This window comes from Anabrus simplex, chromosome 2 (assembly GCF_040414725.1).
Source record: "Anabrus simplex isolate iqAnaSimp1 chromosome 2, ASM4041472v1, whole genome shotgun sequence".
Classification (NCBI taxonomy): Eukaryota; Metazoa; Arthropoda; class Insecta; order Orthoptera; family Tettigoniidae; genus Anabrus; species Anabrus simplex.
This window is the reverse complement of record NC_090266.1, coordinates 1,000,861,476-1,000,887,075: the sequence shown is the minus strand read 5'-3', so window position 1 is coordinate 1,000,887,075 and position 25,600 is coordinate 1,000,861,476. Positions and strand designations below refer to the sequence as shown.

General features: G+C 39.6%; 1 protein-coding gene across 2 annotated transcripts in view; it reads left to right on the top strand.

Moving 5' to 3' along the window:
• The window catches only part of LOC136863243 (putative fatty acyl-CoA reductase CG5065), a 249,057-nt gene that overhangs the window by 197,197 nt on the left and 26,260 nt on the right, over positions 1-25,600 (top strand). For both annotated transcript variants that reach the window (XM_067139631.2, XM_067139630.2), the window contains one exon: positions 20,884-21,141. In XM_067139631.2, coding sequence (XP_066995732.2) covers positions 20,884-21,141 — 258 coding nt within the window. The remainder of the gene's footprint in view (positions 1-20,883; positions 21,142-25,600) is intronic.

Sequence of the window (25,600 nt, the reverse complement as noted above, 5' to 3'; positions counted from 1 at the left end):
CATTTTCTCGTGACTCGGCGTTGATATGGACTTAGCAACAAAAATACAAATTCATGAATATCTGTGTTACCACAGCCGGTACGGTAAAAATGTATAAGACATAAATGGTCGGAAATTTAATTCTATGTAACTTTGGTTATGTAGTATTTATCGATACGACCACTAATAATATAAATATTTGAGAATTAAATTTTAGGCCTTCCACTAAACTACCATTTCACTCAGAGTAAATTAAATGATTTATAGTCTAGATTGTAGTGGCTCATTCTCCGACTTCGCATACAAATTTCCAATGAGATAGGACCACTAATCATGCAAATATTTAAGAATTAAATTTTTAGGTCTTCCCCTAGACTACGATTTCGCTCAGCGTGAATAAAATTATTTATAGCCTACATTGTAACGACTTATTCCCCGACTTTGCATACCAATTGGTATTAAGATAGGACCACTAATAACATAAATGACTGAAAATGAACTTTCCGGCCTTCCCCTAAACTACCATTTCCATCGAAGTGAATACAATTAAATTAAATCCGGGACAGATGCCGCCCAGGTAGAGATGCCGCATACACTGTAGCTAAAGGTTCCCATCGTTACAGCTAGATGGCAATATGTGTGGTTTTTCAGTTTCTAACGAAGAACTACTGTCTGCGAGTGTGACGAAATTTGCTCGTATATTACGGCAATTATAGCCGATGTCATGAGGCGAGTACATGTTTCCTCCTGACAAAGTTTTTGCGTGTGTTAATTTATTGTATATTAAGTTGGCTTCAAATGCTTAAATCAGACGTTTTCAGTACAGTAGACGTCAGAAGCATAACTGTAGTTGAGAGTAAGCTAATTTTGGGCCATGATAGCCTTTAGGTATGAAAACAGGAGGGTGCGGCGTCTCTCCCTGATAGTTGGGAGAGTTGCCGCACAACAATCCGGCTGAGATGCCTCATTGCTATCAGATTCTACAAGCGATCTGGAAACATTCAATACTATTCAGAGAGTACCGGTATTTTATTCGAATATTTTATCGTCTCACGATTCTTAATATACATAATCTATTTTTATTAATTTCATTGGGAACATTATTTTATTATATAAAATTATATTATTTTCAGCAATAAAAATTTGCGACATGCCTGCTCAGTATAAAAGTAAGGGCACTGTTAAAAGACCTCAATGGACACAGGAAAATTTAATAGAGGCTGTTAAAAGACTGAAATACTGATCAGGGAGGCAGAATGATACTACAGAATTCCAGAACGAACACTGAAACTTAGAATGCAGTCACGAAATCTGGAAAAAGGCTCACTGGGTCCAGCAGGTATAGCTACTTCAATAATCACCGAAGTCAAAATGATATTCAAAAAAGGATGACTGTATCCAGTGTTTGAGTTACAAACAGTGACTGCATGAATCTTGCTCTACATATAACGACTGTTGCAGCAAAATTGCTAGAGAACACAGTTTTAAGAAACAATCTGTAAAAACTTGTAAGAGGATAAACATCAGTTTTTGATTCAAGAATCCTGCCTTAGACATGTAACCAAATTACTGTGTCAGGACAGAATTATATTCATTATGATTTTGATGTTTCCTTTACATAACAAGAGGGCCCCGTGGTGTAGGGATAGCGTGCCTGCCTCTCGCCCGGAGGCCCCGGGTTCGATTCCCGGCCAGGTCAGGGAATTTTCTCTCGACTTGAGGGCTGGTTCGAGGTCCACTCAGCTTACTTGATTGGAATTGAGAATCTATCTGACGGTGACATGGCGGCCCCGGTCTCGAAAGCCCAGAATAACGGCCGGGAGGATGCGTCGTGCTGACCACACGGCTCCTCGTAATCTGCAGGCCTTCGGGCTGAGCAGCGGTCGCTGTGCAGGCCAGAGCCCTTTCAAGGGTGTTAAGTGCCGTGAAGTTTTATATAACACAGTGAAGAATCCATTGCACATGCACATTTATAGTAAATCTAAATTAATTTAATTAATTTAATTTAATTTAATGTTGTAAATTATCAGATAGATTCTTTTACCATTGAATGATTATATTATAGGGATATAATTGTCTTGTAGTACGTTCTAGTGTTCGGTTATATTAAAGTTGAAGAAATTGGCTTAAATTTGATTTTGTCATTAATTATTTTACTTGCGGCATCTCTCCCGAGCAAAGTCGGCATCTATACCGGGATCCAGGGAGAGACGGCGCAGATGCAGCAATTCCTTTGTTCCCTCCTTTCTCCCATTTACTTTCAATTTCCAATATTTTGTTCATCTCTGATCAAATGTACATGTTTTCAAATTATGCTCGATGAATTTGCAACAATTTTTAAAGTAAATATACCGAGATATAACAAAAGACATAAAAAGTGCGGCAACTCTACCGGAATTCCCTGAATAAAACATAAATGATCGGAAATTGTATTCTCTGTAACATTTGTTATGTAGTACTTTTCGATGGGAACAATAACATAGGTATTTAAAAATTACATTTTAGACGCCTTCCCCTAAACTACAGTTTCATCCAGGGTGAATAAAATTGTTTATAGCTTAGAATGTAGTTTCTTATTCCCCGACTCTATATACCGATTTTTATTAAATTCTGTTAACCCATTTTCTCGTGACTCGGCGTTGATATGGACTTAGCAACAAAAATACAAATTCATGAATATCTGTGTTACCACGGCCGGTACGGTAAAAATGTATAAGACATAAATGGTCGGAAATTTAATTCTTTGTAACTTTGGTTATGTAGTATTTATCGATACGACCACTAATAATATAAATATTTGAGAATTAAATTTTAGGCCTTCCACTAAACTACCATTTCACTCAGAGTAAATTAAATGATTTATAGTCTAGATTGTAGTGGCTCATTCTCCGACTTCGCATACAAATTTCCAATGAGATAGGACCACTAATCATGCAAATATTTAAGAATTAAATTTTTAGGTCTTCCCCTAGACTACGATTTCGCTCAGCGTGAATAAAATTATTTATAGCCTACATTGTAACGACTTATTCCCCGACTTTGCATACCAATTGGTATTAAGATAGGACCACTAATAACATAAATGACTGAAAATGAACTTTCCGGCCTTCCCCTAAACTACCATTTCCATCGAAGTGAATACAATTATTTATGGCCTAGATTGTAGCGACTTACTCCTCGACTTTGCATACCAATTTCGTTAAGTTCTCTTTAGCCGTTTTCCAGTGATGCGCATACATACATACAGACAGAAATTACGGAAAAGTAAAAAGTGCATTTCCTTGTTACTATGGACATGGCCGATACAGAAATACCATTCTTTTCAAATTCTGAGCAATGTACTGTGAGTTTCCAAACTGTCTGACTAATTTTTGAAACATATATAAAACTGCATTTAACTAGAAAATCTGAATATCTGCATTTAAAATGGAAATTATGAACATTAACATACACACTCGTCGAACCTTGTACTCACACTTTCTCGTTACCTGCTTACTTACACATACCTTATTTGAAGGGCGCCAGCTGTCACTCAGTACAGCAATAATAGAATGAGACTCTTGACTATCTCTAGGGTGTGGGGTAATAAGCTTACTTTTGACAACATACCATATAAGTTCTGGGAAAAGGAGATTGGCGTTCGGTTTCCCCATTAATTTTGAGGTTAAGATATTTTACTGTCAATGAAATGAAACTATGAATTCGTTTGATAGAACAATATATATTCTTTAAATAATATATCAAAAAATAGTGAGTCTTGTTGCGATAAAACAGATGAGAATATGAAATTATGACATTGCAACTGAAAGAAACTAGGCATGAATTTGAATTCTTCTTGACCGGACATTTAACAATTTATACGAAATATTTCCCTCACTGATTCACTTGACTGTACCTTCAACACTTTTAGTGTAATTACGACGTATTCCTTTGATCTGGTGTTTACTGTAGATGTGTCACGCCTAACTTGGTGATACATCCTTGTGACTGCTTCTTCTCCATATCATCCGACTTCTTTGTAAGTCAATATGGTATTACCTCTTGGTAGGTCCAGGGTTGCCCTCTCTGACTTCATGGTAAGCCCTTGCGTCCGTGTCTTCCACTAAGTGACGGACCAACCAACTTTTGGCCTCACTCTCTCAATGACCAATAATTAATGGCTCACTGAGTCTTCACCATCTCTCGTTCACACTGGTTGACTGACCAACTAAGGCCTCTTGATCTAGTAGACTTCTTCACTGTACTGCATCCGTATAACTAATGACTGACGCTGCAATATGCATCCACCTTTTATAGACGTTGGTTGACACAGCTACGTAATCTCCAGAAATAACAATGACATACTCCCACAACGCGGCAAATATTACAGACAGTGGTGAAACCGCCGCCGGCTCGGCTGAGTCCGTGAGCGCATTGCTAAATAAATACGATGACGTAGCCATGGCGCGGCGATGACTTGGCAGAATCGCCACTAATCTTGCACAATGTCCCAACGTCACATCCAATCTCTGATATATACAACAATTCTCACTGTACAGGTATTGAGTGTTATTCTACACATACGTATATATGCATACATCTAAGTACAATCTTGCAAGCAACAGGCATTGCAACATAGAATTGAATAAGACTGATAATTACAATAATAGTAATAATATCACAGATAAAATAATAATAATAATAATAATAATAATAAAATACAAATAAAATCATACAATAATAAAAATGCAGATATCATCTTTTAACGGGATTTGAACAGTTACAATTCGCCTCCCTCATAAATAAATCGAGGAACAAAGAATCGATTGATTTATGAAGAAAATTATATATATATAAGACTGACACAGATAATCACTTTAAATGAGTATACAACAATAATTTTCTTTTTCAACATCCATACATTTTATAATACATCACATATATGAGAATTTTTCTCGCACATTGTCATCGCAAATAACTGTCCAGTGTCCCATTCTCATACAATTCACAAGAGCATAGCCCTTAATTTAACATACAAATAATTTTCAATCAATATACAACATTCTTCTCCTTTTTTTACATATCAAAATATTTTGTGAAAATTCACTTATATGAGAACTTTTCTCGCATATTGTTATCGCAGATAACTGTCCAATGTCCTGTTCTCCGTTTTTTTGTCACACAGTACATAACAATGTAGCACTTATTCTTCCAATACACCAATACGACACTTGGTTCACACGCAAATCGCAGATGTTAGTTTTATTTTGCCAGTTTCTCACAAAATTTAATCATCTTACTCTTATTTCAACAAATCTCACGTGAAATACTTCTTTAAGTTCTTAATGTTGTAAGTACCAACAATCTTCCCTTCCTGATCTTTTAAGGAATATGCCCACTTCCCGATACGGCTCACAGTAGTGAAATACCCCTGATACAAAAAAGAATTTAGACATATTTCCCGCCTCTGCAGATGATGAAATGGAACTCTGAGTAGCACTCTGTCACTCAAACTGAATCAATTTTGCCCTCATTGACTTACATATCTCAATAGATCACATCCTCCTTGGCAACAATAATTAAAGAATCAATACTATGGCTACAAGATGGTTCAATTATTCCGTAATCCAGCATAATGTTTATTTGTTCTAGACGCCACTAGCATTTTTAAGTTGAATGGGGTACTTACCTCCCACAAACGATGAATGGTCATGTACTACAAATTTATGTTCAAATACGTGTTCTTCCTCACTTACCACTAAATACATCTCCATGCTTACCTAACATCGAACACAATTACTCCTCCTGTAATTCACCCAAATTACCTCACGTCACTGCCTCATACCGACTATCCCTCGGATACTGGTCGTACAGGCACGTAACACACCCAACAAAACATTTCCTCTCACTAGGAACAACTTCACTTACCTCTCATATATTTCAAAGAACACACGTCACCAACACACTTACCTCAGACCATCATAATTAACACGTACTTCTTTGCTAGTTTCCTCACAGAACAAACACACACTACCTAAATTAAAGTCTACTCTACTTCCATGATTTGCAACCAAGTCAGCTCCTAAAATAACCGAGTACACAAGTTTCAGTACAAAAAGGCATAGCTGAAACTTACAATCATCTTCAATTATGATTGGTACCGCTATCATTTTATTTACTCACTTTGACTTACCCAACGGCTGTTATAATATCTAATAGTACCTTCACTTACCTTCTTCATATCACAATTTCCATCATCGGAGTTACTACCTCGCTACTTACATCACATTCTCGGCATTACAAGTACTTACATCACTTAACAGAACACTTCTTACGTCTAACTTACTGCTACCATTAATTACTTCATAATCTACGACTACGTCATTACTTAAATATCTCACTTAACATTACTTAGGTCACAATCACACTATACTCTTAAATCTACTTTCATTACATAACTACTTATACTAAATAAATACTAAATACCAGTTCATCTTCTACCTTCGGACTGTTCACTTTATTTACCCAATTCCCTGTGAATCTGAAATACTCTGACTCGATAACGAAACTTGGATAACATTCATATTAAGCTTATCATAATCCCTCTGATAACTCAAATCCGTACGCCTTCCATTTTCCGATTCTCTTTGGTTACTCCTTTGACCCTCTCTGTTATACCTCAAATCCCTACGCCTCCCATCTTCCGATTCTCTCTGATTACTCTTCTGACTTTCTCTCTCATAACTCAAATACATACGCCTCCCATCTTCCGATTCTCTCTGGTTACTCATCTGACCCCTATCACCATCGACACAACTATTAATCCTCTGCTCATCAGGATTACTACTACTCTGATACACGGCTGACATTTTCCCCCTTCTCTCTACTACACTACTTTCCCCAGACATCATGCGCTCTCTCTCTCTCGCGCGCCCTTCCACACATTCCTTCCAAAGCCAGTCAATGAACACTTTAAACTCTCCTAAATTAGACATATTATTCCAGTATACTCGAAACCATATTCTACTTCCACCGATAAAAACATTCGACAAGATTTCCACCACGTATTCCCATTCAATATTATTATTCCTCAACTTACTAGAAAATCTTTTCTCAACTGCTTTCACAAACTCTATAGGATTAAACTGTTTTCCAGAAAACTTGGTTAAATCACGATCCCTACTGAACAAACCACTCGCTATTACCACTTCTCTCGCCGTCTCACCTGTACCTTTCTGCCGTATCACTCCCTGGCAGTTCACAACTTCTTCTTCTTCTTCCGCTGCTCTCTCAGCATTCTCTTCCACTATTCTCACTTCTTCCTGCAATTCTTCCTCTCTCTCTCTCTCACCTGCTGTGATAGCGTTTCCTGTTCGTTCCGTAGTTCAGTGACCTCCACAAGTTTGCTTTCAACTTGTTCATTTCTACTAATCTGTTCCCCCATCTCTTCCCCAACTGCATTGCAAATCTTGTCCAATCTCTTCTCGACTACCTCATGAATTACTTCCCGATTACTAGAAATTGTATTACTTAACAGTACGATATTGTTACTGTCCTCTGTATATATTTCCTTGACTTGCTCCGTCTGATTATGAAGATTGCTCCGATCCAACTCCATTTCACCTTCAATTTTAACACACTCTTCATTTGACATACTTTCTAACTTAGATGTTTGATTATTTATCTCTAATATCTTAGTATCTATATTACTAATGATCACATTACAATTTTGGTTATTGCTACTAATCAATTGATCCATTTTGCTACTCACAGAGTTAATATGTTTATTAAAATTTTAATTACTAGTACTAATTAATTATTTTATCTCTTCCTTACTATTTTCGTTACTACTAATTATTTGTTCCATTTTACTACTTAGAGAGTTAATCTGTTTATTAAAATTTTCATTACTAGTACTAATTAATTCTTTCATCTCTTTCCTATTATTTTCACTCATCTTTTCCATTCGTTTATTACTATTTTCATTACTATTATCAATTAATTCTTCCATCTGTTCCTTATTAACCATTTGTTTCCTGAGCTCGGTCATTTGGGCCAACAGCAAATTTAGAATATCTTGGTTCATCCCCCCCCACGATTTCCTTTTGAGTTTCAGTGTGCTTCTCAATTTCTGCACTTTCCTGAATTTCCTCAGAATTTTCCATCGTATTCACCTGCTCCCTACTCTGAATTTCACCTTGGATGTCCGCAGAAGCAATGACCTCGTCGTCACATGACTTGTTATTGTCTTCCTTGTCCATCTTTGGTTCACTAGTGATAGCACGCGATCTCAAATTAATTTCCCTCTTCAAATCCCTTGACATATCCCCAAAATACAAATATATATCACAAAATTACACTCTTGACATTTACCGGTAATAATTCCGTTGGCTTAAATGTGCATACTCTTCCCAAATGAACCTATGATATGCTGTCATTCAGAACAGATTCTGAATTTATTCGAGTCCCACGTTGCGTCGACACGTTGAGAGTTTCCTAACTGTCTGACTAATTTTTGAAACATATATAAAACTGCATTTAACTAGAAAATCTGAATATCTGCATTTAAAATGGAAATTATGAAAATTAACATACACACTCGTCGAACCTTGTACTCACACTTACTCGTTACCTGCTTACTTACACATACCTTATTTGAAGGGCGCCAGCTGTCACTCAGTACAGCAATAATAGAATGAGACTCTTGACTATCTCTAGGGTGTGGGGTAATAAGCTTACTTTTGACAACATACCATATAAGTTCTGGGAAAAGGAGATTGGCGTTCGGTTTCCCCATTAATTTTGAGGTTAAGATATTTTACTGTCAATGAAATGAAACTATGAATTCGTTTGATAGAACAATATATATTCTTTAAATAATATATCAAAAATAGTGAGTCTTGTTGCGATAAAACAGATGAGAATATGAAATTATGACATTGCAACTGAAAGAAACTAGGCATGAATTTGAATTCTTCTTGACCGGACATTTAACAATTTATACGAAATATTTCCCTCACTGATTCACTTGACTGTACCTTCAACACTTTTAGTGTAATTACGACGTATTCCTTTGATCTGGTGTTTACTGTAGATGTGTCACGCCTAACTTGGTGATACATCCTTGTGACTGCTTCTTCTCCATATCATCCGACTTCTTTGTAAGTCAATATGGTATTACCTCTTGGTAGGTCCAGGGTTGCCCTCTCTGACTTCATGGTAAGCCCTTGCGTCCGTGTCTTCCACTAAGTGACGGACCAACCAACTTTTGGCCTCACTCTCTCAATGACCAATAATTAATGGCTCACTGAGTCTTCACCATCTCTCGTTCACACTGGTTGACTGACCAACTAAGGCCTCTTGATCTAGTAGACTTCTTCACTGTACTGCATCCGTATAACTAATGACTGACGCTGCAATATGCATCCACCTTTTATAGACGTTGGTTGACACAGCTACGTAATCTCCAGAAATAACAATGACATACTCCCACAACGCGGCAAATATTACAGACAGTGGTGAAACCGCCGCCGGCTCGGCTGAGTCCGTGAGCGCATTGCTAAATAAATACGATGACGTAGCCATGGCGCGGCGATGACTTGGCAGAATCGCCACTAATCTTGCACAATGTCCCAACGTCACATCCAATCTCTGATATATACAACAATTCCCACTGTACAGGTATTGAGTGTTATTCTACACATACGTATATATGCATACATCTAAGTACAATCTTGCAAGCAACAGGCATTGCAAAATAGAATTGAATAAGACTGATAATTACAATAATAGTAATAATATCACAGATAAAATAATAATAATAATAATAATAATAATAATAAGAATAATAATAATAATAATAATAATAATAAAAATAATAAATAATAATAATAATAATAATAATAAAATACAGATAAAATCATACAATAATAAAAATGCAGATATCATCTTGTAACGGGATTTGAACCGTTACAGTACAGACAAAACTCTTATTTTATATATTTAGATTTACTAGCTGATGTACCCGTGCTTCGCTACGGAATTCTACATTGTATGCAGAATTGTAGGTTAGGTAGAGTACACGTTGTGAGCAAAACTGTATTAAATTGCATAGCTCATAACGTTACCCTAGAAACGCGGCGGAGAAATCACCGAACGTATTTTCTCATATGAAGACTGCGTTAGAGAATTTTCATTGTAATGGTAGGCCCGCTTGCCTACCATCAGTCACAATCAGGTTGGAGAATTGCAGTATAATGGCAGACACTCACTCTCCACCTGCCTTTTTACATCCTCAGAAAGACTCTCTTAGTGGTTTTCCCAACTGAAATTGTTACCGTATTTTTGTGGTAGGTAGAGGTGAAAGAAGGTGCGGGGGTGAACGGGTCTCAAACTACGAAATTAAAGTTAATGTAAAATTTAACAAGGTTATATTCTCTTTTCAAAATCAAGAAATAACAAGCATGGAAGGTACAGAGTAGCAAGGCAACAAAAGAGCAACAACAGTATTTACAGGCTTTGGGCTTCGAGCCCCGAACTCACAATTCTTGAGCAGTTAGCCCAAGCTTACATGTACATAAGGTTTAACAAAGGGGCAGAAAACCCCAATCATGCCCAGGAGCACTTGCTCCAAATTACACAGTAAGACCTCCTAGAGGCACGCAGAAACAAATTTCAAAAGAGCGATCCGCTCTCAAAGTTTTAAGCCTATCAAAAGGCCACACCTAACTCGACCTTCAAGCTGTCCTCTAAGGACGTAAACACAGGGGTAAGATACCCAACCTACTGAGGCCTATTAAGCGAGAAAAGGATAATTACATGGCCTCTAAAATACCAATGTGAGAGGAGGCGAACTGCACTCCTAATACATTTTGTTTTAAAACCCAATCCGGCTCTAGGCCACAAATGCAAGGGCTAATCCCATACTAAAGAGGTGACTTTAGAAAGAAACAATTTACATTACGTTAAGGAAGAATCGGTTATGAAAAATAAGTTCACCTCAAAACAATATGAGTGGGAGCTCGAGAGGGTTAAGCAATCTCTATCTCAATATGTAGCTTTAAAAGAGAATAGATGCTAAGAGTCTTTACATTTTAGGGAAAGTTACATGGTGGAAACGCTTCGGACCCGCCCCGAGAGTTAAACTGCTGAGCTAGCAAGAAAAGAAGTTATTAAACGGCCATTACCTTGTTGTTAAACTGCTGCCCGAAGAAAGAGGCGCTTCCCGCCCCCTGCTACGTACTTTACACACTGAAAGATGGTACAGAAGTGGCGCCGAGACCCTAAAATCAGCAGTTTATATACTCTCGCGGAAAGTTCGAGGCGTTTCAGGAAAGAAAACACCCGCCTACAATCATTTATTGGTTAGGGTTAAGCAGCATATCCAATTTGAAGGAGAAACACCTTATTGGTCATAAATTAATTAAAGAAATTCGGGATTGGCTAAATTCAAAACAAGGGGAAAGAAAGGGGTATACAGCCAACTTAAACAATACCAGAAAGAAATTTAACAAGAAACAAACTTTTGAAATAAACATTTCTCCAAAAAACAGTTCTTTCACCTTGCACTAGGGTGCACTATTGTAGTTCTTCAGTAGTGTCCTCTAGAAGAGAAAGTTCACACTTCTTACTACAAGCAAAACAAAAATACGTCGAAAACGACCCAGTTCAGAAACTTCAAAATTTCCAAGTAGTGACATCTTCTGGGTAACTTGAAAATTAATACATTAGATAAAGTTCGGAATTCCTCCAGCAGAGGATTTTCAACTGGCGCAAAGTTTGAATTAGCGGCGTGGAGGTGTACCGCCCGGTACAGACCTCCCCCCCCAAAAGTCCCTCCAGGGGTGACACATGAAATTTGTTTGAAAATAAGGTCCAAGTTATGATGTTGATATGGAGATTCATTGCAGAAGCATTTATAAAAATTTTCTAAATTTGGTTTGATCCAGTTTCAAAATTCTTGTAGTAACCGTTGAAGTAATGTCTTTATGTTTGTAGGAATTGAATTCAGAAGAAAAAACTTTTAATACTTGAAAGTGAAGAAAAATTTTCTAAGTCCACCAAATATTGCAGTACAATTCCCAAGTGTAGTAATTGCTGATAGTAAATGTCCATGTAGTTGATTAAATTGGATGGCCAGACCGGCCGCTGCAGCTTGTGTCCAGAGGAGGCCGCTCGGACCCCTCAAGTACCCTGAGATACCGCTCGCCCGCACTATGAGAGGAGTAGAGGTGTTGAAGCACGCCGCGCCCGCGGTGAACATATACAGGCTGCGGGCCGGTAGCAGATCGTGCGCCGCACATCAGCCGTGGCCGGGAGGAGGGCTCCGGCTCGCCGTACACAGGTTGGCCTCACTGGGGAAGGGCGGGCCCATACCCTGCCTCAGGAACGGTACGGCGCCGCGCTGCTGCGGGGGCACTGAAACATTAAAGCTCGGCGGCAGAATTTTCTTTGACCAGAATGATTTTTAGGGTACAGTCTCAGTGGAGGAGATGAGTGGCCAGCGGCGTGGAGATATTTATTTCATTCCTCTAAGCCACTGTGTGTTGTGGAGCAGGAGACGGGAGCGTGGTAATGGCCGTGGCAAGGACAGGATGGCAGTTTAACTTATCGGGGAAGGTTTACAATCAATGGTTACAGACAAAGTAAACAGATTCCAAGGGCGGAAGGCCTTAAAAGTGAAACCCCTAAAAAAATATAACCTTCCTATTTCTTTCAAAATTATATGAAGCAAGTTAACACAGAAATTACACCGGTTTCACCTGTGACAGGTGAACCCTAAATATCCTCTCGGTGGCTGGATTACTTAACAATAAGGTAACGGGAGAAAGGAAATCGAGAATGATACACGGCCCATGAAATCTGGGGGCAAGCTTGCCCGCGGGAACAAAATTCTTGACCATCACCTGGTCACCTACCTTCAAATTGGTGGGTCTCCGTCCACGATCATATCTTTCCCTAACCTTTTCATGAGACACATTAAAATTGGCTTTAGCTTTCTTCCAAAGATCTTTAATATTATCCGGATCTATTGTCTCGGGTAGAATGTCACTCAGAGACAAGAGGTTAGAGAGCGGCGTGTTGGGAACGAACTTGAACATCAACGAAGCTGGGGTAAACTTGTGAGATTCATGAACCGCCGAATTCAAAGCAAAAGCTAACCGATGCAGGGACGTGTCCCACCTAGAATGATCTTCATGATGATAGGCAATAAGCGCGGACCTGAGATTACGATTAACCCGTTCAGCCAGAGATGGTTGAGGGTAATAAGCAGAAGTCGTTACATGAGAGATGGACAAGTCAAAACAGAATTTACGAAAAAGATTTGATGTGAACGCCTTAGAATTATCAGACACAATATATTGGCACGGACCAAAAGAAGCAAAAATAGAATTTAGGCAAGTAATGGTGGACTGAGCGGTAGCCAGCTTAGTCGGAAATAACCAGGAAAATCTTGTAAAACCATCTACACATACAAAGATGAACTTGCTGGCATTTCCATTCGACTGGGGGAAGGGTCCTACATAATCAATATACAGGCGTTCCATGGGACGCGACGCTTGATGCGAAGACAAAAGGCCTACCTTGGTGGACATGGTGGGTTTACTAAGCAAACAAGATTTACAAGCTTTTACTAGTTCACGGATTTCACCGTCCATACCCTTCCAGATGAACCTTTCACGAATCTTTTCACGAGTTTTAAAGATTCCAAGATGCCCCCCTAATGGGGTCTCATGGTAGTACTTGAAGATCATAGGCACAAGAACAGCTGGAACGACAACTTTCATCATCTTATCATGCCTCGATGGGCAACATAAAACACCATTCCTCAGTACATAAGGGACAACATGTTCCCCAGAAGAAAGGGTTTCCATTATCGGAGCCAGCGTCGGATCTTCACGTTGGTAGTTCTCGATATCCCTAAAGAGCATGGGAGCATCTGTTAAGATGGCATTAACATCAAATAGTATGGACTCGGGAGGTGATGAACTGTCGACCGGTTCATGGGTCTCAACGTCGTTGGAAAACATACGGCTGAGTCCATCAGCAACAACATTTTCAGTACCTCTGATATGCCTGACATCGAATTGGAAGGCAGAAATACCAATGGCCCAACGGGCTATACGACCAGTACGACGCGGCCTACCTAAGACCCAGCTTAAGGCTTGATTATCTGTCTCCAGGTCAAATTTGACATGTTCCAGATAGAGACGGAACTTTTCCAAGGCAAATAAGACTGCCAAACCTTCGAGCTCATAGATGGAATACTTGGCTTCTTGAGCCGATAGAGTCCTAGATGCATAGGCGATGGGTCGCCTCCCTAGTTCAGTCTCTTGAAGGAGGACTGCAGCTACTGCTGACGACGACGCGTCAGTTTGGACGATGAATTTCTTCGAGAAATCAGGCATAGCAAGGACAGGGGCATTACAGAGAGCTAATTTAAGACCTTCAAAAGCGGCTTGTTGAGAAGGTCCCCACTCAAATTTGATGCCTTTTCTACGAAGAAGGTTTAAGGGCGCCGCTCTATTAGCGAAGTTAGGAATAAACTTCCTGAAGAAATTCACCATACCAATGAACCTGGCGATACCTTTAATGTCCTTGGGAGGTTTAAAATCACGGATGGCCTGTGTTCTAGAATGATCGACGGCAACACCATCAGGTGACACAATATGCCCTAGGAATGACATAGAGGGCTTAGCAAAGGCAACCTTGGACAACTTGACAGTTAACCCAGCCTTACGAAGGCGATTGAGAACTTCTCGCAGATGATCTAGATGTTCTTCAAAGGTCTCCGAAAATACGACGACATCATCCAAGTAGTGATACAAGTACTCAAATTTGATGTCGGAGAAGACCCTATCTAGCAGCCTAGTGAGTACAGCTGCTCCCGTGGGGAGCCCGAAAGGCACGCGGTTGTATTCATACAAATTCCAATCCGTGGCAAACGCTGTAAGATGTTTAGACTCTTCCGCTAGGGGAATTTGATTATAGGCCTGATTCAAGTCCAAGATAGTAAAGAACTTGGCCTTACGAAACCATGAAAAGCAAGAATGAAGGTCAGGAAGGGGCACAGATTGTAACACCACCTTCCGATTGAGAGCCCTGTAATCAATGACAGGCCTGAAGCCCCCTTGGTGTTTCGGGACTAGAAAAATAGGCGAAGAATACGCCGACTTAGAGGGCCTAATAATACCATCCTTCAACATCTGATCGATAATTTCTTTCAGAGCCTTAATTTTTGGTGGAGATAGCCTATAAGGTGGAAAACGGACAGGAATCGAATCCGTGACCTCAATTTTGTATTCAATAAGGTCAGTAACACCAAGAGTATCAGAGAACACCTCTGGAAACGACTGACACAACTTACGAATACTATCAGCCTGCTCCTCAGGTAGATGTCTAAGGTCTAACAACATCTCATCCTGGGTAGGCGAAATAGATGAACATGATGCAGAATTACATTTTAACAAGGAGATTTTACAATTGGAAGCAAATTTGAAAGTGCACGACCTACTCTGAAGATCGAGCACAAGACTAGTGTAAGAAATGAAGTCAGCTCCCAATATGATGGGGCAAGACAGGTGCTTGGCCACAAACAATTTGATTTTCCATGTAAATTTAAAAATACGAATTTTGACCTGTAAAGAACCTAGAATTTCTAATGGAGATGAATTAGCCGAAACATATTGGATCGAAGTGGAACAATAGTCAGGAAGTTTACAAACAGATTTCAATTTTGCATACCATTCAGCCGAAATAATAGAACAAACACTGCCTAAATCTAATAGAGCTGTTATAGGCTCATTATTTAACTCAATTTTGAGAAAGGGGACCCGTGCGGGGTATCCGCCGCAATCCTAAGACACTCTTTGGGGCATTCAAAAGATGGATTTGCAGATTGAACGTTCCCTGAATTTTCGATCTGTTTACCAGGGGCTGAGCCTCGGAAAGTTGGATTAGTCGACTCAGCCGAAGCCACTAGTCACTTTTTATTATTGGCATTGGTGGAATTTGCACCAGAGGTTGAGCAGGAGGGGGTGCTATTTGAATTTGGGCAATTCTTGGCGATATGTGAGAAAGCCCCACATTTAAAACAGCCTTGTGATGAACCAGCTCCATTATTTGCCCTACTAGTTTTGACCAATGGACATTTATTGCGAAGATGGTCAGGCGACCCGCAAGCATAACATTTACGGGGTGTGACTGGTCGGCGAGGTGGAGGCCGAGTATTACTAAAAGAAGGAGGGGGTTCTTTCGCGACACGCAAGGAATCGGCGTATCTAACTCCTTCCGCTGAGACGGCCAATGCTTCAAGTTCAGAGAAGGTTTGCGGGCACGCCGCGAAACACAAATATGACCTATAAGATGGTGAAATGCCTTCCACAATAGCCTGTACAATCTGATCCTCCGGGAAGTGAAGAGCAAACACCCTAGTATAGAACTTAATGTCTTGTATGAAATCAGCCAGATTTTCATCCAATCTCTGTACTCGATAATAGTACTTCTGAATCAGAGATGACCTCGCGCGAGCAGGAATAAAATTTGCAAGCAGATGTGCATGAAAATCTTCAATAGATGACTGTTCGGCAATGGCTCTTACTATTTTATCTGAGAGAATACCAATTGCATAAGGATAAATTATCTGTAAAATTTGACACGGAGAAAGAGAAAAAACAAGGGCATGATCCTGAAATTCAACTAAAAACCTTAAGAATGAAATAACTTCACTGGTGGTATTAACAGAAAACTTAGAGATACCTCTGAGCAACATTGCTAATGGATGAGGCAAGCTGCTGAACCCAGGTGACATAGTAGGTAAAGGTTTCAGTGGCAAAGAAGTTAGTTCAGAACGTACATTATTCAACGACGTACGGCGTTCAGACTCGTTGTCCAATGGGGCAGAGATAGTTTGAGCTGCAACAGTTTTCCTATTGACTTCTCCCTTAGGAGGCTCTTCCTCGCTACCTACATTCACCGTAGCGGGTTGATCAATTTTGGGAGGAACTTCCCCAGTTAACAATTGAGTGACCTTACTAGATAATTCAGAAATATTTTCAAGCACCGTACTAGCTTCCTTCCTCTGAACGCCATTCAGCTTCAGAGACAACAGATCGTTAACTCTATTTGAAAAATGAAATAGCCTGGCTTGCACACGCTTAATGTGATTAGGAGAAGGATCATTTTCGTCAAAAAAACTAACTACAGATGCTAGCCCAGTAGTATTCTCGATGATTGTGGAAAGAGAGTCGTCAATTTCTTTCTCTCCCAAAGTGGGGATGGAAATGGGCAAATCAAGGGACTCTCTAAGCTTGTTTGTGTCTACCGCAACCGTGCCTCCAGATGCGGGGGTGAACGGGTCTCAAACTACGAAATTAAAGTTAATGTAAAATTTAACAAGGTTATATTCTCTTTTCAAAATCAAGAAATAACAAGCATGGACGGTACAGAGTAGCAAGGCAACAAAAGAGCAACAACAGTATTTACAGGCTTTGGACTTCGAGCCCCGAACCACAATTCTTGAGCAGTTAGCCCAAGCTTACATGTACATAAGGTTTAACAAAGGGGCAGAAAACCCCAATCATGCCCAGGAGCACTTGCTCCAAATTACACAGTAAGACCTCCTAGAGGCACGCAGAAACAAATTTCAAAAGAGCGATCCGCTCTCAAAGTTTTAAGCCTATCAAAAGGCCACACCTAACTCGACCTTCAAGCTGTCCTCTAAGGACGTAAACACAGGGGTAAGATACCCAACCTACTGAGGCCTATTAAGCGAGAAAAGGATAATTACATGGCCTCTAAAATACCAATGTGAGAGGAGGCGAACTGCACTCCTAATACATTTTGTTTTAAAACCCAATCCGGCTCTAGGCCACAAATGCAAGGGCTAATCCCATACTAAAGAGGTGACTTTAGAAAGAAACAATTTACATTACGTTAAGGAAGAATCGGTTATGAAAAATAAGTTCACCTCAAAACAATATGAGTGGGAGCTCGAGAGGGTTAAGCACTCTCTATCCCAATATGTAGCTTTAAAAGAGAATAGATGCTAAGAGTCTTTACATTTTAGGGAAAGTTACATGGTGGAAACGCTTCGGACCCGCCCCGAGAGTTAAACTGCTGAGCTAGCAAGAAAAGAAGTTATTAAACGGCCATTACCTTGTTGTTGAACTGCTGCCCGAAGAAAGAGGCGCTTCCCGCCCCCTGCTACGTACTTTACACACTGAAAGATGGTACAGAAGTGGCGCCGAGACCCTAAAATCAGCAGTTTATATACTCTCGCGGAAAGTTCGAGGCGTTTCAGGAAAGAAAACACCCGCCAACAATCATTTATTGGTTAGGGTTAAGCAGCATATCCAATTTGAAGAAGAAACACCTTATTGGTCATAAATTAATTAAAGAAATTCGGGATTGGCTAAATTCAAAACAAGGGGAAAGAAAGGGGTATACAGCCAACTTAAACAATACCAGAAAGAAATTTAACAAGAAACAAACTTTTGAAATAAACATTTCTCCAAAAAACAGTTCTTTCACCTTGCACTAGGGTGCACTATTGTAGTTCTTCAGTAGTGTCCTCTAGAAGAGAAAGTTCACACTTCTTACTACAAGCAAAATAAAAATACGTCGAAAACGACCCAGTTCAGAAACTTCAAAATTTCCAAGTAGTGACATCTTCTGGGTAACTTGAAAATTAATACATTAGATAAAGTTCGGAATTCCTCCAGCAGAGGATTTTCAACTGGCGCAAAGTTTGAATTAGCGGCGTGGAGGTGTACCGCCCGGTACAGAAATGAACATAGGTCATTACAATGACGTCAGTACGAATGGGGCGAGTAAACGATACTACGCTGCCGATCTAAAAGTCCAAAGTTCCAGACCTGGAATTACCAGGCTGCAGCAGCCATGATCCGTGAACACTCTTAGTCTTTTTTCGGGGGCGGGGGGGGAGGCTCGAATAGTGGAGAGTCCCAGGGCAAAAACTATGGCCTTTTACTCATCTGTTTCCTAGGAGTACTCGATGAGTCGGAAAATCTCAATTCACTACACTGGCGGCAGAAAAGTCTATCTGACTTAGAGGCATTTTTTCCTCCAAGCCAGAGGAGAAACCCCCTCTTCTATGCTAATTTTGAACTACGGGAATATAGAATTTAATAAAAGTGAAGAGGAAGAAGCTCTTGTTAAGAAACGGCTCTTTTCAGGGTTGAATTTTGAGTTAATTAGTTAATTGTGGCGCTATAATTTGGAATATGCCTAAATTGTAATTCTAGACCAGGTCATACTACTACTGCTACTGCTACTACTAAGTGAGCCTCTGCCTTAAGAGTGCACACTGCTCATTCAAAACAGCGCGTCAGAGTAGGGATCGAATAACTGGAATACTATAATGAACCAGTGAGTTACGTACCATCAGTACGGTATCTGAAAATATATGAACCAGAGGAATGACATGCTAAAGAAGAATGTTTTCTAACTCCCCAGCTATTTCCTGCCAATATTCAGTCAGGCTGTTATACTCGGTAGGCATCAGTAATCCCATCTATCGGAGTTGAGCGGCAGCCTTAGAGACAAAGAACATCACTACAAACAATAGTCAATGTAATGTTATTTTTGATCAATGGTATGAGCTTTCAATATTGTAGGCCTACACATGTAGTTTTCTTCCGACTCTGAAATACCACTCATCATAGTCGGTACGTTAAAACTGAATAAAACTTAAATGGTCGGAAATTGTATTCCCTATAACTTTTGTTATATAGTACTTTTCGATAGGACCAATAACATAGGTATTTAAAAATTAAACTTTAGGCACCTTCCCCTAAACTACAATTTCATACATGGCGAATACAATTGTTGATAACTTAGACTGTAGTTTCATATTCCCCGACTCGATATACCGATTGTCATTAAGTTCTGTTAACCCATTTTCTCGTGGCTCGGCGTTGATATGGACTTAGTGACAAAAATACAAATTCATGAATATCTGTGTTATCAACGCCCGTACGGTAACAATGTATGACATAAATGATCGGAAATTTAATTCTATATAACTTTAGTTATGTAGTATTTATCGATAGGACCACTAATAATATAAATATTTGAGAATAAGATTTTAGGCCTTTCCCTAAACTACCATTTCACTCAGAATGAGTAAAATGATTTATGGCCTAGATTGTAGCGCTTATCCCCTGACTTCACATAGCGATTTTCATTAAATTCTCTTCAGCCGTTTTCTCGTGATGCGTGTACATACATACATACATACATACATACATACATACATACATACATACATACATACATACATACATACATATATATATACAGACAGACAGACAGACAGACAGACAGAAATTACGGAAAAGTAAAAAGTGCATTTCCTTGTTACTATGGACATGACCGATACAAAAATACCATTCTTTTCACATTCTAAGCAATGTACAGACAAAACTCTTATTTTTTAGTAGTGATGAAGTGAGGTCCCATGGTCCTCTCTTATATATAAACACGTTACTGTCCAGTAAAAATGATCAAGAAGATGTGAGAAAAACATTGAAATACTAATACAAAATATATTCAGCATAAGTAATACCAATATTTAATGTTGTTTAATATAATAACATTGCAAGCAGGTAATGTAGAGGTCCAAATAAGTATTATACATGAATAATTACACGCTTAAAGAACATTCATTGGTTCTAAATTAAATATTAATTCACAAACCCATATCCAAAAATGTTACTCTGTTGGAAAGTTGCGGACTTGAACTTGTTCTCTGAAGTTGTACGAATATTAACAGCAATTTTCGCGACTTGAATTATCCTCTAATTTTGCTTTGTTCACTTAATAACTCAGTAGACATACTGAAATATCTTGTACAAATTCTTTTTTTTTTCATACTAACGCAGTTCATGTTACCTTTTCCTTTAGCATGGTACGTCTTCAGCGCCGCATCAGCATTGGTTTGGAAGTGTTGCAATACTTCACGATGCGTCCATGGTATTTCGATACAACAGAAGCACAAAGAGTTGGAACGCGTATGACAAGTAAAGAACTTGAAAAGTTTTATATAGCCAATGTAGAGTATAATGTTAATGACTACATGCGAGACTGCATTCTTGGTGCCCGACAGTACGTTGTGAAGGAGCCACTGTCCTCCATACCTCGAGCTAGAATCACTCTCAAAATGTAAGTATTTGTACTTTCTCCGTCTTAATAATCATCCTATGAATGCTCACTATAGTATAATGAATAATGACCTAAGACTTTTGTTTGTTACATTTAGTCAATTAGAAACAAAAATCATGTGCTTAGAACATTCAGAGTGTGGTTTAAGTGTGAGGAATATTCACTGTTTTACATTAAGCATTTAAAAATTACCGAGAAGAAACTTCGCGTGTAGTAGAGTGCTTGCAAGTATTTTAAAACTTCCCCCTATCTACCACTGAAAAAGCCCATTGTACCGTAATTAATGTACCAATTAGCAAAATCTGAGCCTACTTCACAACCTTTTTTTTTTCCTATTGGTTTAATGTCGCACTAACACATCGAAGATTTTTGACTACACAAGGATGGGAGAGGGCTGGGATTGGGAAGGTAGCGCTCGTGGCCTTAATCTTTTACAGAGTCGTGGTCTTCGATTCAGATTTGATACATAGAAAATAATCACATATTTTAACAAATCGAAAACATAAAAAGGAAAACAAACAAACAAACAAACAAACAAACAAACAAACCAATAAAGATAAGACACCTTCGCTATTTTTACATGAAGAAAATTAAATCGGTTTTCTATCAATATCTCACTAATATCCAATTTGAAATTATAAGCAATAACTGTAAAAATGTCCGCCACCGTAGTGTAACGATTAGTGTTATTAGCTGCCCTCCTCGGGGGCCCGGGTTCGATTCCTGGTACTGCCAGAAATTTAAGAATGGCAGGAGGGCTGGTAGGTGGTTGAAATGTTACATGCAGCTCACCTCCAATGGGGGTGTGCTTGAAGATAGCTGCACCACCTCAGGATGAGGACACGAGTTTACTGTAAAAATCACATAAACACGTAGTTTACTCGTATGAAATTGTTTTTTAACGAGAGAATTTTAATATTCAGAACTTAATCAAATGTTTACCAAACAATGATTTTTAGAGATATCCTTTTCACTGTCTTCCATCTTTCTTTCCGAAAGTGATCCAGAAACCTGTAAATTTCTTCCAACAAGGTTTATACCGGTAATGTATCGCTCCAGCAGTGAGCCACAACATAGAGTTTAACTGTTGAACATGGGCTCCTTTTAACTCAAAGAGCTACAGTACCCTATTAAAATCATTATCCGACCTACTTCCTTTTATGATGTTGCGTTTATTTTGAAACGAACCTCCAAATAATTTCTGCACTTCCACATTGGACTAAGCGATGCTTTAGTGAATCAAGCTGTTCACATTCCAGACATTATCTTGGGGACTAACTCCGTGTCACTTCGACTTTTCGGCCGTAGGAATAATCTCATCGATGTACTCACAGAGCGTTGTACGCCACTTAATAGGAAGCCACTTACTTCAAAGATTCTTCCAAATTGTTCGCCATTCCCTCGTTGGATATTTCTGCTGCATCTAAGGGAAGAAGAAGAAATAATTTGTATGTCGTCTGGGTGGCGCTGGAAGCAGGAAGTGTTACACTGTGCTCTGTCATGCGAGTATTATTGCCCTGTCCTTCCTGAAAAATACTGCAATTTGCCTGAATTGTGACGTGTAGAACTAAGAGTCACGACCTGCATATACACATTATAAAAGGAGCCACTAAAATCCAGTTTATCAATCATACATTTGACCAATAAAGCTGCACGTTTGTATTCCACAGCGACTAAATTTAAACCACTATCTGGAAGGTTTAATTGGTTACGTCGAATTCTGTAACGGTAGCCTGACCACATAAAGAAACGTATTGCCTTTTCCATTTGCTGACATATCAAATCTGGTGCAGGAAGGACTTGGGCAACATACCATAGAATAGAGAGCGGAATTGTGTTTATGTACCACACTTTTTGTATTAGTCTTCTCGCTAATTGTTCCTGAAGTTGAAATCTCAGTTTGTTCAAACGTAAAGACCCGTTGTAATGTATAGTTTCTTTCATGTGTGGAAAAAATATTTTTCCCAACATTTTACGCTTATTTACAACCGGAATCTCCCTTGCGTTGGAATAGCCTGTGACAGATGGTGAGCACAATGGTGAGATGGAAGACTTCGTGATTTCTTTTTTTTTTCCTTTCTGGAAGTTGATTTACGTCGCATCGACACAGATAGGTCTTATGGCGACGATGGGACGGGAAAGGGCTAGGAGTGGGAAGGAAGCGGCCGTGGCCTTAATTAAGGTACAGCCCCAGCATTTGCCTGGTGTGAAAATGGGAAACCACGGAAAACCACTTTTCACGGCCGCCGACAGTGGGGTTCGAACCCACTATCCCCAAATACTGGATACTTTTTTTTTTTTTGCTAGTTGCTTTACGTCGCACCGACACAGACAGGTCTTATGGCGACGATGGGACGGGAAAGGGCTAGGAGTGGGAAGGAAGCGGCCGTGGCCTTAATTAAGGTACAGCCCCAGCATTTGCCTGGTGTGAAAATGGGAAACCACGGAAAACCATTTTCAGAGCTGCCGACAGTGGGGTTCGAACCTACTATCTCCCGAATACTGGATACTGACCGCACTTAAGCGACTGCAGCTATCAAGCTCGGTAATACTGGATACTGGCCGCACTTAAGCGACTGCAGCTATCGAACTCGGTCTTCGTAAAATTTACATGTGCATCTGAAGCTTGACTGTATCAGAAGAATGCATATGCCCGGTGAGGCACGGGGCCAAGGGGTTTTCGCCAGCAGAGCCAGTGACGTAATCGTTGCCATAGCAACCCCGTTACTACCCAGGTGACAGTATCTTTTATTGGTAGCTCTTCGCTCTTGTCATTGTAATTCAGCCGTGTCTGCGTTCATTGCTATTGCGTTCTTCAGTGCTCCTTCGTGTTCCTTTCTCCGTTGTTTGCCATTTATCCTTTGTTATTGTTGCTCTTTATTTCTCTTGTTATTTTTGTGTAACCGTTTTGAAAAGACGCCGTAATGTCTGTCGTTCGCAAGACGGAAAAGACAATTCACAGTGAAGCTAGAAAAGTGATCAGGAATGTTATAAACCAATGTGATGAGGAAGCTAGACAAGGAAAATTCAAGAAGTACTTGGTAACAGTGAGAAACTTGCGGTCTGCTAATTACGGCGGTGTATCTGTTCGAACGATCTCAAATATCCAAAAAAGAAGGACTGTCTATTGGTGGGTCTTCGCTGTGTACTCCAGGTAAGAAGAGGCCTAGATCAGAGGAACACAAGTTTCATTGTGACAAATTTGATTGAGGAGGAATAAGAGATGTCATAAAAGACGTCTATGTAGTGCAGAAAATTGTTCCCACAGCACCGAAAATGCTGAAGGCAATTCAAGCGCAAATTAACTTTTCGTGGAAGGTGCACACTCTAAGAAACTTGTTATATGATATGGGATTCAAGTGAAAGAGATACGCCAGTAACAGGCAAATACTGGTTGAACGCCCAAATATTGTTCATTGGCGAAGTAATTATTTAAGACACATGAGAATTTATTGTTCTCAGAATAGGAACACACCGGGCGAGTTGGCCGTGCGCGTAGAGGCGCGCGGCTGTGAGCTTGCATCCGGGAGATAGTAGGTTCGAATCCCACTATCGGCAGCCCTGAAGATGGTTTTCCGTGGTTTCCCATTTTCACACCAGGCAAATACTGGGGATGTACCTTAATTAAGGCCACGGCCGCTTCCTTCCAACTCCTAGGCCTTTCCTATCCCATCGTCGCCATAAGACCTATCTGTGTCGGTGCGACGCAAAGCCCCTAGCATAAAAAAAAAAAAAAAAAAGATTAGGAACATCATACCTATCGATGAATCTTGGGTAGACAATAACCTAACATTTAATAGGCCTAAGTATTGGCAGAATGACAGTGTTCAGGGCGTAACAACCAACAGAAGCTCTTCAAACAGGCTTATACATGTTCATGCTGGTTCTAAGATTGGGTTTTTTGATGGAGTAAAGTTGATTTTTTAGAGCAGGGAAGGCCACAGGAGATTACCATGGCCAAATGAATGGAGTAAATTTTCATAAGCGGGTGAGTGAAAAACTTCTTCCTAATCTTCCCCCTGAAAGCCTTATAGCACCGTAATTGACGATGCGCCTTACCACAGCACTGAAGTAAACGCCTACCGTACCCATATCCCCCACCCCCATCAGTAGCAATACCTCCACATGATTTGATACACATAGAAAAATGAATTAGAACATCCATTAACATTTTCAACTTCAGCTGTAGTAGTTTCAGTTTTCTAGAAACCAAAAAGAAGTAATTCATTTGAAAAACAGAAAACAAATTGAAACTTGCTCATGTTGACATGCGTCGCTAGTTTCATCCGTAAGTATCGAATAGTACTTACTGGGAAGTTTCTTTAGAAATTTCATCAAATACTGTAAGACTTCATTAACAATAACATGTGTAGACTCTAGCACATTTGACATGTCGTGCAACATTTGTGCGTTGAAATCAAGATGGTGGTGGTGGTTATTGTTTTAAGTGGAAGTAGAA